Below are 18203 nucleotides of genomic sequence, written 5' to 3'. Positions count from 1 at the left end.
CAGGTTATTTCCAAAATAAATTTTTATATTTTGTTTGTAAACCCAAGCCATAGGTAATGATTTGAATATATATTCAAATATATATATATATTCAAATATATACCCTCTTCATAGTAGGACCATAAGATGAAAGTAAGGCCAAAGAAAGAGCTCTAAGAAACGTTTATTTGTATTTAATAAGAAATAGGGAGATTTAAGCAGCATTTTCAGCAGAAGATCAGAAGTCTTGACAAAAAATGATATGAATTTTTCAGTTAGGGAGTAATCATTATTATTATTACTATTATTCTTATTTGGAGTGGTGATGTTTAGGGCCACATCTGGCAGGGCCCAGTGTTATTTCTGCCTCTGTGTTCAGGGACACACCGGTAGTGCTGGGAGAACATATGCTGTATCAGAGATTAATAAGGGTTGGCCACATGCAAGGAAAGTATCATAATCCCTGCACTATCTCTTCAGCCACAGAGTCAAGGTATAAGTAGTGTCAAGTGCTATTGAGAAAATGTTAATGTAATGCAATGTAGTGGACTCTGAAGTACATCCATTGAGTCAAGCTATAAGGACTTGTCAACAATGCGATAAAGGGAGCTTCAATGAGGTAATGAATCTTGATGATAAATAAAAGTGGGCATAGGAAAATAAAGACAGAAAAGTATGTAGAGTTCTTGAGAGAAAAGAGATTGAAGGAAGAGAGCGATAACAAGATGATTGGGATAATTGGGGTGCAATGTGGATTTTTTGATGGAGTATTATTATCATGTTTAAATGCAGTAGAGAATTTGAGACTTTAAAAAAAATGTAAAGAAACACCGTGAGATAGAATTACAGACTTACACATTTTCATGATTACATTTCAGTCATCCAATGGTCGAGTATCCATCCCTCCACCAGTGCCCATTCTCCACCACCAATGTTCCCAGGTTCCCTCCCCCAACCCCCCTCTCCCATCCCTGCCTCTGTGGCAGGGACATTGAGAATTTGAGACATTTAAATGCCGGTGGTGAAGATCCAAATGAACTAGAGAATGGGAAAAGTATCATTGAAGACATAAGGTGCATCCTAACAAAGTGAGATAGGAAGATGAGATGTGAATCTTTGATAGAACAAGGATAAAATTTGAATTTAGGGTTAGATAATCCAGGCTAATAGGTGAGGTCAGAGGTAAATTTGTGTATCTAGTGACAGCATTGAGTTTCTCTTTGACATAGATGTATGAGTTGACTGCTGGGTACCAAGGGGGGTTGCTGAAGTTGAAAGTCTTAAGATCAGATGGTTTAAAATATTTGTGATGAAGTGCAGAAGAGCGCGTATCAGTTAGAGGAGGAAAGTTGGCTGGTTACAACTGAAGGGCTTATGTGGGGGCAAATTTTGTGTTTTTGCTCTGACATGGTGTGTGCTGTCCTTTAGGATTTCCCAGTAGCTGTTGTAGAGATGCAGCGATGTCAAACAGTGGGGTGCATCCAGGTCTAGGGTTATGTCATGTGAACATAGTTCAGTGACCACAGAACATAATAGGAATATTGGAAGCAGAGTGCATTCTTAATTATTCTTGCAATGAGAAAAGACATAGTATATAATCCCTGACCTCAAAAAATCATCTTATTTGGTTGCCTCAAGATGATGAAATTAATAACTAGAATAATGAACCTACTATATTCCAGGATATTGATGATATTTTTAGGGTCATACAGAGTTCAGAAGGGCAAGCCTGGGGCATGCTGAATATATGGGAATCATTTTTTTTGTTTTTCTTTTTTTTATTAGTGAATCATGGTGAGGTACAGTTACAGATTTACAAACTTCCGTTCTTGCATTTCAGTCATACAATGGTCGCGTATCCATTCCTCCACCAGTGCCCATTTTCCACCTCCAATGGTCCCAGAATCCCTCCCACCAACCCCAGCTGGTCCCCCTCACCCTACCCCACCTCTGTGGCAGAGCATTCTCTTTCTCTCTCTCTCTCTCTCTCTCTCTCTCTCTCTCTCTCCTTTTGGTTGTTGTAATTTTCAATAGAGGTATTAAATGGCCATCATGTTTGGTCTATAGTCTATTTTCAGTGGGATTATTTTCTTAAACCATGTTTGCTTCATGGGAATGTCATGTTTGGGAAAACTTACTGAGTGATATACTAATGACGTGCACTTTTACGTACATGTAACAATACACATCAATATATTTCTATAAACTGTTTTAAAATTGGTACAAAATTGTCACAAATAATGCAATGCATATCCAATGAGCATACAACTACATGTGAAGTAAAATTTACAGAAAATCATTGCTATTTGGGCTGGAGCGATAGCACAGCAGGTAGGGCATTTGCCTTGCACACAGCAGACCAGGGTTCGATTCTTCCGCCCCTCTCAGAAAGCCTGGTAAGCACCAAGAGTATCTTGCCCGCACAGCAGAGCCTGGCAAGCTACCTGTGGTGTATTCGATATGCCAGAAACAGTAACAACAATAGAGCAACAATAGAGTAATAATAGAGATGTTACTGGTGCCCGCTCGAGCAAATCGATGAGCAACGGGATTACAGTGATACAGTGATTACATTGCTATTTGAAATTAGAAAGCAATAACAAAGGTCAGCAAAGATCACAAAATTGTTATGATACTCACTGGGCCTGTTCCACTGATTCCCAGTGAAATCTCTCAGGAGACACACGCCATGCAGCTAAAATTTATGGAATCCTGGGTCCCTGCAGCTGAAACCTCCAGGGTGCCCTCAGAAGGCAGGCAGGTGAATATGGGCCCCGCCAAAGTCTCAGAAGCAGCACCCACAGTTCACCACTGCAGCCACACCAAGGGTTCAAGTCTACCCCCACAAATATTCTCTGTAGCGATGCTAAATGGAAAATAGTTTCAGGTACCCATGCCCAGGCTGAGTACTCTGGGTTTTGTGGTCGTTGTTGTTTGTTTGTTTGTCCAAGAATGGAATTTGCTTTATTTTTAGATTAAATTTCTTTCTTTCTTTCTTTCTTTCTTTCTTTCTTTCTTTCTTTCTTTCTTTCTTTCTTTCTTTCTTTCTTTCTTTCTTTCTTTCTTTCTTTCTTTCTTTCTTTCTTCCTTCCTTCCTTCCTCCCTCCCTCCCTCCCTCCCTCCCTCCCTCCCTCTCCCTTCCTTTCTTCCTTCCTTCCTTTCTTTCTTTCTTTCTTTCTTTCTTTCTTTCTTTCTTTCTTTCTTTCTTTCTTTCTTTCTTTCTTTCTTTCCTTCCTTCCTTCCTTCCTTCCTTCCTTCCTTCCTTCCTTCTTTCTTTCTTTCTTTCTTTCTTTCTTTCTTTCTTTCTTTCTTTCTTTCTTTCTTTCTTTCTTTCTCTCTTTCTCTCTTTCTCTCTTTCTCTCTTTCTTTCTTTCTTTCTTTCTCACACCCCACAATGCACAGGGGTTACTCTTGGCTATACAGTGAGGAATTACTCCTGGAAGTGCTCAAGGGACCATATGGGATGCTTGGAATCAAACCCAGGTAGGCCTCGTGCAAAGCAAACACCCTTCCTGCTGTACTATGGCTCCAACCCGTGAGCACTCTGGTTCTTTTTGGAGTCCAGGCAGGTGCCTTGCCTCATTCTTCCATACTTCAGGAAGCTCCAGCAGCCGCCCACCTCCCACAGCTGCCACCCTGTTGACCCATTGTCCCAGACCACAGATCCTGAACTCTGGACCAAGCAGCCACGTATGGACACCACCTAATTCCTCAAAACTGAAAATCCAGCATGAGCACAGCAAATTAGATGGGAAAGTAACAAAGAAGCTGAGTAAACTCAACAATCAGAAACAGTAACAAAGATGGCTCGCCTAGCAATAAACAGCTTAGTAAATTCTTAGACAAGGAGTTAACAGTCCTGCAAGCAGATATAATGATTTTCACATAAATTAATTTCTTTATACTTACTGACTTTTAATACTGGAGCTTTGTTATCTAATTGATTTTAATTCTAGAATTGTACCAACAGTTGTGGTTTTTTCTACATTAAAATAAAAATAAGCAATGTCATGAGCATTAAATTATGTGACAGTCAGCATATAATGTACACATATTAATTTAATTAAATCTTCATTTCATTCCTATAGGCAGGTGTCCTATTGTGCTAACTGTAGGGTGAAGAGAGAAAAAAAATTCAGAAATTTTATGAGATTTTCCCAATACTATTGTGCACCTTTTAAGTATTAGAATCAGTTTGAAAACTAATGTCTGCTTGGTTATGCCTACTCCTACAACCAGCAGTTAGAAAAGAATCCATGAGAGTTTGGGAATATATGCCAAGCAGAAAGTAGAATAGATGTCAACTAAATCAGGTGGCACAGCCCTGAGAGGCAAACATGGTCATGGGGAAGAGTTAATGCTTCTGACTGAAAGCAAAGGAGGTAAGTCATTCTTGCGTTACTCACCTGCCAAAGCTTTTTGTGGGCAGTCTGAGACAGAACTGCCTAAAAAATGTGTAATGTAGCCATTTGCCTGTTAAGACAGTAGAAGTAAGACCAAAAATAACCTGTTAAATCTGTCCAAAGGAAAAGCTGTTTTATTTTTTTCAAGAAAATGACATAGTGCTTTAAAGTCATCATGAGAATGACTCTCCAACTGAGAAACTGCATGCGTCTGCTGTTAGCACAAACAATTCGTCACATTGTAGGTAGGCTGTTCACAAACTCACAGTTCTTTCCTCTAGTCTTGCATGTTATCTACCTGCAACACTAAAAACAGAAATTTGCTATTTCAAAAGGGGTGAACAGAAGATGCCATTAATGTTCTCTTGGAAGCCAGGCACGTCTTGCTTCCTTCCATACATGTACTTATGACCTCAGCTGCTGCTCTCAGGGATGCTGTGAAGAGTTTGGTGTCATCCAGGAGTGACAGCAATTAGGAGGATTACTGTATTGCTGGATGCCAAATTAATAAGGTAAAAAAAAAACTGTTCTATTGTTTCCTCCTCTACACGGGCTCTTCCTGCAAGCCAGCTGCTCAATGCCCTTCTACACTAGTCAGCTCCTAGTCTCGTGGTTATAAAGAACCACTGCATGGGCTTCAAGTAATATCCTCTGACCAAAGCAATGTCGTGCTCCGCACCCCCCTTGTCCCCCACCTCCCATGTAACTCCAGATCACCAGATCTCACATTTGATTTGGATGACACCCCTGCTGAGAACATCAAATCTCAAATAGAAGACCCAGGGGGCTCAGCAAAAAGGTCACCAGATGCCATCTTAAAGGTCTGCCAGCCTTGGCACGAACTCAACACCACCACTCTCCAACTGTGTGCCATCTAACAGGCCCCAACCCTCTGGAGAAGGCAGCCCAGAGTGTGCCAACACAGTGAATGGGGATCTAATTTCAGTAAATGAAAGCGTGTTCTTATGTGGAAGTAATAACAGATAATCAACACAACCAGACTCCTTTTTTTGTTGCTTTTTTCTTTTGAAGACAACAACAAAATACAAAATAAAAGTGGGACTGGGGAAGGGAGTACAGCTGAAAATCTCACCAAACTCCACAGGGAAGCAGAAATGTGAAACCTATAGCAAGTGGAGCAGTGATGAAGTGCAAGGGTAAGGGTTTTCTTTTCTTTTCTTTTTCTTTTTAACATCAGTGAGTCACACTGTGTATTCTTATCTTAGTGTCTAGACTTTAGAAATATGTTAAACTAAAATAACTGGCAAACCTAAGCTTAGATGATTTCTTCATTATTGTAATAACAATAAGTATATCCTAAATTATTTTATGTGTCACCTACCTATACAAATATATATGCATATACAGCACTGTCACTCTAGCACTGTTGTCCCGTTGTTCATCGATTTGCTTGAGTGGGCATCACTAACGTTTTCACTGTGAGACTTGTTACTGTTTTTGGCATATCGAATATGCTATGGGTAGCTTGCCAGGCTCTGCTGTACAGGTGGGATATTCTTGGTAGCTTGCCGGGCTCTCCAAGAGGGATCAAGAAATCGAACCCAGGTTAGCCACATGCAAGTCAAACGCCCTACCTGCTGTGCTATTGCTCCAGTTCATAGGCATATATATGTATAAATTCTTTTATGTTACACTAAGAATCCTGAAAAGCATTTATTATCATAATGGAAACGTTACTGGTACCCGCTTGAACAAAGAGATGAACAACTAGACGACACTGTTATAGTGCTACAGTACACGTTCAAAAATGGGTGATCAGGAAATTTATGTAAATATCTAAGGCTACTTTCCTACTAACTTGAGACCTAGGATGCATGTTCATATATGTGTAACACCAAAGTGTAAGATCTTTCTTCCATATTATTTGGTTTTAAATGCAAAATATAGAAAATATCCATCATTAAACAATAGGATTTAGGTAGGGTAACTTTTCAAAACTCAAAATGTAAAGAGGCATCTATGTCATCTTCTCATTAGGTTTAAAGTTTCCTAATGAAAGCACTGAAATAGCTATCATTTACTTATGATTTCTAACCTCTCCAGGCAAAAGAAATACACTGTGTTCCCAGAATGATGTACGAATGGAACTAAAATTAACAGTATTGTAAATGACTACTTCATATAAATTTATTTAAAAATACATCTTATATATACCCAATTATATTATATACAGGCTGGAGCGGTAGCACAGCAGGTAGAGTGTTTGCTTTGCATGCAACCGACTCAGGTTCGATTCCTCCACCCCTCTTGGAGAGCCTGGCAAGCTACCAAGAGTATCTCGCCTGCACGGCAGAGCCTGGCAAGCTACCCATGGCATATTCAATATGCCAAAAACAGTAATAAGTCTCACAGTGGAGACGTTACTGGTGCCTGCTTGAACAAATCAATGAGCAATGGGATGACAGTGATACAGTGATACATAATATACCCAAAATAATTTCTAAAGTGTCTCAGTTTTTTCTTCACCATTGAACCAAAATCAGAGATCAATGAAGATAACCAATGTTTATCTTTCCTGGAACTTGCACCACATTGTATTATCAAAAATGAATCCGAATCTGTGGCGCTCTCTTGCTGCCTGCGTTTGGTGGTCTCAGGCCGCTTCTCCCACGCGGAAAGACTGATGGCAATGGGCGGATGAAGGAGGGCAGGAGGGCAGGCTGGTTGGTGATCAGTTGCAGTTTATTCCAATCTCAGCTTCTTCTGCCTCCTTGAAGTCTCACCCACTCCCATATTCCTTCTCTATCTCTCTCGATTCTCCTCCATCCGATTCTCCTCAATTGTCCTCAATTCTTCTCAATCCTCCTCCTGCCTGTTCTTACAGCCTTAGTTTATCCCAAATCATGAGGGGTCGGGGTAGCAATTACACATAGGTGTGGATGTAAAGACCTACATCAGCTGATGTAAAGTCCTTCCCTTTGGGGAAGCTTCTAGGACAAATCCTTGTTCAGCAATATGACACACCTAAGGGCGAAATACCATCTAGAGGTGCGTTTCTCCTTTCCTTAGTCCAACACAATTTAAACATTCATCTTAATTCTACTCCTTAAAAATAGTAGTAATTTTGTATGGACACAGTAAGAGATACATTAAGCTTATAGGATGGTTCTCCTGGGGACATCTCGCTTTAGATCTCAGACTACAGTGCTCAGGCCAGATTAGTCTTTCCTAACCCTAGCAGGGTCCTAATTCAGTTGTTATGACCACACCTATGTGTAATTGCTACCCAACCCATCATGATTTGGGATATAACTAAGGCTGTAAGAGTGGGCAGAAGGGAGAATCAAGGAGAACTGGGGGAAGGAGAATCAGAGGAGAACAGAGACAAGATTGGAATAAACTGCAACTGATACCAACCAGCCTGGCCCTTGTTTTCTCCTTTGTCCACCCATTGCCATGGGCTGTCCTGAGCGGGGAAAGCAGCCCACGGACACTGAACCTTGGCAACAAGAGCATGGCAGCTTCGTATTTATTTTTTGAATGCATAAATAATAATAGTAGTAAGTATGTAGGCAATTTAAGTAATTTATAAATAATTTGAATCAGTGGAAATGGCATAAGAATGGCATGATTTTAGCATTAGTTTGATCACTTTGAACTATTGAAAACAAAGATAATACTATAGACTTTGAGAAATTGCCCAGTTTTAAGGAGAGATTGAGTTCACAAATATTAAGTTGTTAGGGCGGTTACTCTGTGATAAGCAATAAATACAAAAGACATTAATGATAAGTTATTTAAAAATTAATAAGTAGGGTACTTAAATTTTTAATAATGGTCATTCCAGGAAGAACTTGGCTACTGTGCTCAGACCAGAGGCACTTTAAGATTCCCAACACCACACCTGGTGATGGTCGAAGGACCATGGAGTGCTGGGGACCAAACTCAGGGCCTGAACTCAGGGTCTGGCAACATCTAAGGTATTTGTTCTACAAACTGAGCCATCACTATGGCCCCAGAAGCTGCATGAATTTGTAAATCATAAAGTTCACGCCAGTTTTATTGGGACTACAAATGGTTGTTGCTATATCTCCTGCCTGAATTATCATTATGGTCTCCTCAATTAGAAGTCATATATCATATATCAATTACAAGTCTTCATTGCTACCAATATTTCCAACTCACTGGTTATAATTCAGGCTTCCCTTGATCCCTTACTAGGGTTTGATTCATTTGCTAGAGTGGCTCACAGATTTTAAGTAAATGGGTTTACTTATGAGATAACTGACTTATAGGCACATAACTCAGGAATGGCCATATGGAAGAGATGCATTTTGACAAGTTGTGTAAGAAAGGTCACAAATCTATGCTTTCCATCTGATGACCTCCCTCCCAAGCATATAATTGTATCAGCAACTCAGAATCTCTCTGAACACTATACTTTGGGGGCATTAATGATCATTAGCCCTGGTCTGATCATCTCTCCCTTTCTTGTAGGTTGGGAGAAGGTGAGAGGAAAAATTCCAAGATTTTATTCATGTTTTTTTTTTTTCTTCTTAGTGATACTTTTCATCTTGAAGCTATCTAGGGTCCCAGGAGAAATAATCTACTTAGGAAAAAATATATACCCCATCTCCCAAGATTTCAAGAAATTCCTAATTTCTGTGTAAGGTACAAGAGTCAGATCCTTAGAACAAACTATGCTCCTAAGATTCTTATCACATAAAATTTAGGGACAAGGCCTCTATGCTAAGAACGGTGAGCAAGTATACATATATTCTTGTTGTTTAACACAAGCAAGTCTTAAGAATATTGAATATCTTCATATAATCACTTAAATATACTTTTATTCATAAAATTATTATGTGGAAGATAGACTTAGCATGTATATCTATTGACTTAGTTTTAGCTCATTTTCTTGCAAAGACTTCTCAGAATTCTGCCTTTTTTTTTTTTTTGCTTTGTGGGTCACATCCAGCGATGCACAGAGGTTACTCCTGGCTCTACACTCAGGAATTACCCCTGGTGGTGCTCAGGGGACCATATGGGATGCTGGGAATCAAAGCCAGGTCAGCCACGTGCAAGGCAAACGCCCTACCCGCTGTGCTATTGCTCCAGCCCCAGAATTCTGTTTTCTGCTACTTACCTGTTTACTAAATTGATTTAGCAAAGTCTTTCTTTCTTCCATTACAAATGAAAAAATATTGACTAAGAACACACTTACACACAAATCTTCTCAACCTCCTTCCCTCCAAAACTTTTTGTTTACACCAACTGTTTCATCAACTTCCTATTGGTGTGGCACTTACCCTATTCCTATTCAATTTAGAATTCTCTTGTTCCAAGACTAATTATGCTAGGAAATTAACAAAATGTTATATAAGCTTGAACTGTAGCAATCTCACTTATAAAAGGAATGAAACCCATTTGACATGATCTGCTTTCAGTTAACTTGCAACAATTCCAAGTGACCATCACTATTGGTTCTGTGTTTATAATTAATTTAATAGTTGGCCAGTAATTTTGCCAGTGATTTCCCTCAATCCTATAGTACAGAGATTTATTACTCACTTTTATCTTTTTTTATGAATGACAGCGTGGGTCTCTTGTCACAGGACATATCATCTCAATGCCCTATCAATGATTACTATTAGGAATCCATGGTAGGGTTTGAACATGAACATACATGAGTCTTTGTATTTGACTCTGAGAGCACAGTTGTGCACATAAAATTTGTAGTTGTAATGGGAGGGCAGAAATGCATAAAGAATCATCAAAGAATGTAATAATCCCTCAGAATGCTATGGTTGCTACAGGTGTCTGTGGTGTCAGAGGAGGAAGATATTTGGGGCTGAAGCACCTAATAAGATTTGCATTTTTGCTTCTGTTTTTGTGGCACACCTGCCAGTGATTGAAGTTTACTCCTGACTCTGCACTTAGGGATCACTTCTGATGGGCTTGGGGAATCATCTGGGGTGCCAGGAACTGAACCCAGGTCAACCACATGATCGGTAAGCACCCTACCCACTGTATTAGGGCCTTGGACCTTAGATTTGCATTTTATAAATATAATTTAGGCAGCACTTCAGAATTGAGCCTCTTTATTTGTAACGTCCAAAAAAAGAGAAAAAAAACACATAGCTGAGAATTGGCTAAAGTTGTAGATTTTGACTCAACATGTTTGAAGAAGAGCCTAAAGTTCTGCATTTCTCACTAGCTCCCACAATAGTTTGATAATGGTCCACAGACTGCACTTTGAGTAGTCTAAAGAATAGACTTTGAGTAGGACTAAAGAATAGACTCAGAGAACTAGGGACAGAGAGATGAATTAAAAGACTGATATGGGATTTAAGGGCAAAATTTTGATGACACAAACTTCTATCGTTCTCAAAATGATATAGATTTCCTTAGTGCAAAAAATAGACATTGAATATTTTCTCTTTATTCATCAATAGTTGCACATGCTAAATAAGGGAAGTGGGAAGGAGCTTGATCTGTCTAATTTCTTCATATCTGGGTTTGCTTTAAGTTTACCATAGCCTCAACTACATCATTTTAGTGTGGTGTCCCCCTTAAATCTAGACGCTTAGGTACTAACCCCTCAGAAATTCAGATTGTGCTCTTAATTGAAAATTGAATTACTATTGTAATTAGTTAAGAGAAGGACATGTTGAAGTGAGATGGACCATAAATCCAACTGAGTGGGTATCCTTGTAAAAGAGACATTTGGACAGACACCTACAAGGTTAAGCATCTTGTTAAGCATGCAGCCATGTCATGGAACCAAATAAATGAGAAGACAGAACTGCAACAGATAGGCACTCTGACAGAGCATGACTGCAATAACACCTTGATTTCCACTTCCGCTTCCAAATAGTGAGACAACTAATTGGGAGGTGCTTTACTTGTCTTTAGCAGCCCCTAGAAAATGAATATGCTTATCTATTCCTTTCTGATCATTTCTCCACCTTTCCTATAGGAAATCTGAAGTAACTGTGGTTATAGAAAAAGATTTCTGCTTTTCTTTCCATTATTTATTATTTTTCTTTTAAGTTCATTCCCCTTTAGAGACAGCTTGTTTTAATGGAGTGCAGGGAGGGTTTTACACATCTAGGTGGAATTTTTACTAATGAGATCAAGAGATTCAAACCAAAAAAATACATCTATTTCAGGTCCTTACTCAAGGAATTAAATGAAGTGTATAGACCAAAATGCCTTGGGGGTAAACTGGGACATATAGGACATAAATGACAGTGGCGAGTCTATCCTCATCACAAGAAAACTGCTTGTTTTCAGGTCTCACTCCTAGCTCTGGGCTCATGAATCACTTCTGGTTATGCTTGGGAGGTCATACGCAGCATTGGGTTTGAACTGGGACTGGTTATCTGTAAGATAAGAGACTTAATCTCTGTATTATTTTTTCAGCTTCACCATGTATCCGCCCATTTTTTGTGGGGTGGGGGCATATCTGGCTGTGCTCAGGATTTACTCCTGCCTCTATGTTCAGGGATCACTTCTGGCAAGTCCTGGAGTACCTTATGTGGTACCAAGTATCAAACCTGGGCTGACCATGTGCAAAGCAAAATCTTTACTCACTGTACTATCTCTCTGGCCCCACCAAGAAAACTGTAAGAATTTTTAATTATTGAATTAGATAGTACTAGTCTTACAAAGTATATTATCCTATATCATGGCAGCAATAGTAGCATCAAATCCTTTGAAAACAAAAAGAATCAACCGATCTTAATAGAAAGTCAGAGCTCCTTAGTGTCAGAGGAAAGAGGAGTAATTGTGTCACATTTATTTTAAAAAATTAATGTAGCTTACTTTTTGTACATGTTCCATTTTATTTATACTATGTTTTGTGGGGCCACACCCAACAGTACTTAGGGTTTACTCCTGGCTTTACATTCAGGGATTACTCCTTCAGTTCTTAGGCGGAACCATAAGGGATGCCAGAGATCAAACCCGGGTCAGCAACGTGTAAGACAAGCAACCTCCTTGCTGTACTATAGCTCTGACCTCTGTACATGCTTTAATGGTTAATTTATTGGGGGTGAGCTAAGTTTATGAGAGTAAATGTTGACATATTTCAGGTATACAATGTTACCACAGCAAGTCCACTATCAAATAATAAACCTTCACCACAGCCCACAGAACCCTTCTTTCTGCTTGCCCATTTCTTTATCTCCTATATTTTCAATAGATATTTTAGAAGGTACCTTATTATACAACAAAAGAAGACTTTTTAAGCTTAAATAGGTAAGACCTATTATCTACCCAATTTTTAAAGAGATATATTAAATTGTATGGGCCAGGGAGATAGAACAATAGGTAAAATGTTTGCCTTGAGTAAGTTTTGAACATAGCCAGGTATGCATGGCCCAACAGGCCACCCCACTGCACACACAGACAAAATTCAGGTTTTTCTGGGGAAAAAAAAGTGGGGAGGGGGCTTGAAATGAAAAGGACTAAACAACAGAAAGGCATCAAATTCCTTAGTAGAAATGTTATTCCCCTGGGAGGAAGGGAATTATGAAGGACACCCAACTGATCCTATTTACTTTCTGTGACAATATCTGTAACTTGATAGTAGTCCACATATATCTCATCACAGTGCTTTCTTTTTCAATTACACAACACAGAGATAAATTATCACCTGAGGATAGAAGAGAAGCAACAAGTGTTTTATATAGATATATTTTTTTTAATTAAACATACTTTTTTCATGGAAAGTTATAATCTTTAGTACCAAAATAATCTTTAGTACCAAAAGCAGAATCACTTATTAGGTATATTGAACATACTAGTAAGCATTGTTTTGCTTATTCTCGTTAAATACACACCTATCCCTGTGATAGGTGTAGTATCAGAGGCCAGAGATGTTAATTTTCTTGCCAGTGTTAACAGTCCATAAAGGTATAGAACCAGGATTCAACTCACATCTGTCAACTTCTATAGGGATTCCAGATACACCATGTACTGCAAAGCTCACTTCCTGTGCTATGAAGACATTACTAATTGATTAAGGAATGCACTTTGGAATTTCTCTGAGATGACAATAATGATGGTAAGGAGATGAAACCATTTCTTCCTTCTATAAAATTAAGTTGCACAATGGTGGCTCTGATGTCACACTTTCAGAGACTCTGATTCAATGGGTCTTGAATTGAACCCTAATTTTTTATTTTTGAGGACTCTCTAAGTGGTTGTATCAAGAAACATATATGGTATCCTCTACTTCCTGTACCTTATGCATATTATATTTGTTTGATTTTTAAGTGTCTGAACTAGAAAAAAAGAACACATAACTTTAGGTGGGAAAAAATTACAGAATGTCTACTAAATGAATAGCAAGTTTGGCACATACTCTTCTTCTACGAATCACCAACTTTCTGTAAGAAGAAATCATACCCTCCTGAGCTCCTTACAGTGAATTTTAGAATATATGAATATATTTCTTCCGTTGTGGATTTAATGAGCTTGGAAGAGAAGATAATTTAGCTATATTACAAGAGGTCTTAATTTAGAGGTAGATGGACTATCAACATAAGTAAGTAAAAACATAAATTTATGACTCATGAGTCCCAGCCGGAGCCGGTGCTCGGCTTAGGCTGAGTTTCGACCCGGGTGCCCATGCCTCTGCACAGCCGGTGCATGTGGAACGAGCGGGAACCAGAGACAGCTTTAGGATTTGGGGTTCCAGCAAGTGCTTGCACCCATGTATGGAGACTGTGAACTAAGCTTTTGCTACATGCTGTTCCAGGAAGGGAAATGATTCATTTTCCAACTTAAATCTCCGCGAACTTAATTACTATAATACAGAAATTGTAAACCGCGCGGCCGCAATAGCGGCTGCGCAACATTTTACCTCTTCATTCTCATCAGTGTAAAACTTATTATCAATATTTCCTTGTCAATAGAGCTGTATTCTTGGGGGATAAATTCAACAAAAATAGTGAGTCTGTTTTGAAACTCTAACAACAATAGTGAGTTGTGTGTTGAAATCTGGAATGCAATCAAGGTAAAGAGAAAAGGAAGTGAAATTATCACTCACGCACGAATCACGCACGGCGGGGGGGTTGGGGGGTGAGGGGTGGGATGTATACTGTGCTTTTTTCTTTTTTCTTTTTTGTTTTGTTTTTGTTTTTATTGGTGGTGGAATATGGGCACTGGTGAAGGGATGGGTGTTTGAGCATTGTATAACTGAGATATAAGCCTGAGAACTTTGTAACTTTCCACTTGGTGATTCAATAAAATAAATTAAAAAAAATTTATGACTCATTATCAGTTCTACTCTTCTAATTCACAATAAATTGTCCAGCAACCTTTCTGTCCACCTCTTAACTCCCATGCAAAAATAATCGCTACATGTGGTAGAATACAAACTTGATGAGGAGAGGCAGAAATACTCCTTTAATAATTATAAATGCTTCAATGTTTATATTTCCCCATCAATTTGGAATGTCAGTCCAAGCAATTAAGTACTATTGGGAATCATAAAGGTGAAGAATACCAGAAAAACAGTACGCACAGAACTACTCAACACTATTGCTACTGTACATCTTAATGACTAAAATTTTAGTGGATGGCAACCAAAAATGTAAAGTCTTAGAGTAAAAAGTACCAAAACTGCGATTATCATCCAAGCCAATTGGATAATTTTAAAGTAGTAAACTTACATGTTTGGTTTTTCCACAAGGTATCGAAAGTGTTTACTTCCAATAATTTTCACCATGATTTCAGGCATTGCATCTGATCCATGAGAAGGCTTCCAAATGGAAGACATGATTCTTCTCAAAATCACCTCAAATTCTTAAGGTTGGAGAAATAAGTCTCTTCCTTTGGTTTTTGCACTAGGCAACTGTAGAATCCCTGTCAACAATACCAGTAGCCACAATAAAAGTGAGACCAATTATTTTACATTTAACATTCTTAACAAAGATATGAGCATCACATTATGGGTCTTTACAGTTGACTACTTAAAGATCTGCAAAGAGGATCTAGGACTCATTTGGTGATTTTACGTTTATGTGCTCTAACACTCTACATAGGATTCTTGTGAGGTAAGAGAGAAAAACCAAGATTTTACTGGGACAGTCTCTGCATTTATGAAGCCACAGTGTTTCTAGTTCTGTGTATTTGATAAAGTTTGGGAGAATTCCGTGAAATAAGGTATCCAGAAAGAGCTCTTTACAAAGTAAAAGGGAACTGTTCCATCACTGATCTGTTTCTGCAACTTTCTAGTGGGTCTTAAATTAAAACCCTGCACTAGACAAGCACTGGCTGTTAAAACAGATCTGATGCCAAGGAAAAGAGATGGGCTGCAAACCTAGCCCAGGACTGAACAGTCCCTTTTCGGTACCTTTCAAAAATGGGGAGGTCTGTGCAAATAATTCTGATTCCAAAGCTGGTTTTGCATACCGGGGAATCGAAATCCAGAGAGCATTTGTTTTTGACACAAAGTCTCTGAGTCTATAAGAATAAAACTGTTTCCAGTTCATGGGTCTAACAGGGAGACCAGAAACCCGGCCTTGCTAACTCCCTAAGTATTTGATTGCTCTCTCGGAGCTGTTCTGAAGAGGTAGCTCAGTCCTGCTGGTCCTGCAAATGCAAACTCTATGGAGAGGTTTGGAACCTTTAAACACAAGTTGTGAGTGTGTGTGTGCACGGGGCGGGGGGCGGGGGGGGGGAAGGGAGGGGGGAGGAGAGGAGAGTATAGGGTAGAGGGGTGGAGGGTTGGGCTGGGGAGTGAGAGTTCCCTCTCTGTCCTGCAGCTGCGCTTGAATTCTGAGCCTTTTTCCTGCATAGAGCCCGGGGAGCGGCCTTACCGCTGAGGCGGGGTCCCCACACTCAGGCAACTCTCGGGGGCGCGCTGCGGTGCGTGCTTCTCCCAGGAGCTCGACCCACAGACCAGGCCTGGCAGCACCAACTGGGTGGGCGGGGGACTGGCGCCCAGATGCTGGGCCAATCACGGGGCCTGACTCCCGACTCTCGGCCCGAGCGACTCCCTCCCGGTCGTTAAGGACGCAGAAGGCTGTCGCTAGGCGGAACCAAGTTTCCATTCAACTGGGGCTAGTTTCCTTCTCTGTTGCCCCAGGGTGTGGCTGCTTACAAGTAAAGAATTACTATTTGCATACCTGAATCCCTTGCTGACATTTGAAGAGTGGGTGTTTGCTATCTGAATCCTTTGCACCTTCCTCTGGCATACCTGAGCATCTTTCCACTTCTTACCTCTGGGACCCCTGGGTTTTCCTGCACTTTCCTTAAAGGTTGCTTTGCATTTCTGAGATTTGGTGCATAATTGGCAATCTTGCTCCAGGGTTTAAAATCCAGCTTTCTGCACTATAGGACTATAGATTCCTTCTTTCCCCTTCTTTTCTTTTCTCTTCCTTCTCTTTTCTCTTCCTTCCCTTTTCTTTTCCTTTCTTTTCTTTTCTTTTATTTTCTTTTCTTTTCTCTTTTTCTCTTTCTTTTGAGATTCAATTTCTTCATCTGCAAGATAGAACGAAAATAAGCATAACTGAGGATCCAAGCTAAAACAAATGTTGGGTGCCAGCTATATGCCACCCAATTTGAACCAGATAACTTAATAAATTAAAATTTATATGCACATGTATAGTTTATATTATATATGTTATATATAATTATATATGTCTCTGCTAATACGAAAAACAAAGCTTGGAATGTTGAAAATTTGCCCATTACCCCACAGAAGCAATTGACAGTGTCGTGATTTGAATATAGAGCTAAATTTCTATCATCCTAAGTTTCCAAACACTTTTCACCTTATTCCAGAAGTCTTCAGCAACATGAGGATAAAGTCACCTTAAACTGTCTGCAAACAGTGCTATTATGCACCTGCAGAAGCCCTGAAAGCTTCAGCTCCTGCCTTAAGCCCGATACCTGGACTTTATTTATTAGTTTATTGAATCATGTGCAGTGAGAAATCTCTGGGGTTTGCATTCCAGTGGACTAAAATGTGGGCACATTTGATGATATATTAAGGGTCGTGGTCATAGAGTACTGAGGAACCATTGCTGCTAGGTTAGTCTTCCCCAGGCATAATTCTAAGTCCCCTTCATTCATCAAAGATTTAAAGGGGTCCCCATCAACTATAGAATTTGTTCATGTTTCAAAGTCTTCTAAGCCTGGGCTCCTGCTATTCTTCCAGACTTGATATATCCCATCCAACCCAGTCTACTCATGACTCCAACCTCCTATTCTACTTTTTGGTTCATCATTTTCCCACTGTCCGTAATATTATTACATTTCCTTGCATACTATTCTTCTATTTGTTCTAGAAGTTAAATCTCAGCTGGTCACTATGTACCTAGGAGTCAGACTCCTTGAGTTGGCATACTAACTCTACGACTTCAGTATGATGTTGAGCAACTCACTTAATATCTCTATGCTTCAGTTTTCACTTCCTTATCATGGGGATAGCTATGGAGGTCTCATTTATGCTCCCTTCCAGGAAAAGCATAAAATGCTTTTTGCTTTTTATGCAAAAAAAGAGCCCTCCCCGCTCCAAGGGACCCAGGCCCTGCTGCCGACCTCCACTACCCAACCATCGCCATGCTCCAGGCTGCTTTCCACATGCTTCAGCTGAGCCCTCAAGTATGAGCAAAGTCCCACAGAATCCACGTAATGCGGAACTTAGTCATCTTGGACTCTGGGCTCAACGGGACCCTGGAGCAGAGATCCTCTGCCTATTTCCCCCAATCTCCGGTGACCTGGGAGTCACACCCTTAAGCCACCTCCTGCCAGCACAGCACGCCAGATAATCTCATAGACCACCCTCCAGAACTCATGCTTCTCCGGGAAGGGAGCATAAAGTAAGGCCCCATAACCACGCCA

At 39.8% G+C, this 18203-nt stretch overlaps 1 protein-coding gene across 1 annotated transcript in view; it reads right to left on the bottom strand.

Annotated features, from left to right (window-relative positions):
• C5H1orf87 (chromosome 5 C1orf87 homolog) overlaps nucleotides 1–16202 on the bottom strand; it is a 79833-nt gene extending 63631 nt beyond the window's left edge. Inside the window, exons 1-2 of the mRNA XM_055140708.1 lie at nucleotides 16175–16202; nucleotides 15026–15218 (exon numbers count right to left, since the gene is read on the bottom strand). Of these exons, the coding sequence (XP_054996683.1) occupies nucleotides 15026–15132 (107 nt within the window). The 5' untranslated portion in view covers nucleotides 15133–15218; nucleotides 16175–16202. The remainder of the gene's footprint in view (nucleotides 1–15025; nucleotides 15219–16174) is intronic.
• Nucleotides 16203–18203: the final 2001 nt, after the last annotated feature.

The sequence above is a fragment of the Sorex araneus genome, chromosome 5 (assembly GCF_027595985.1).
Source record: "Sorex araneus isolate mSorAra2 chromosome 5, mSorAra2.pri, whole genome shotgun sequence".
Classification (NCBI taxonomy): domain Eukaryota; kingdom Metazoa; phylum Chordata; class Mammalia; order Eulipotyphla; family Soricidae; genus Sorex; species Sorex araneus.
The sequence above is the reverse complement of the archived record's forward strand: the minus strand, read 5'-3'. Positions and strand labels throughout refer to the sequence as shown.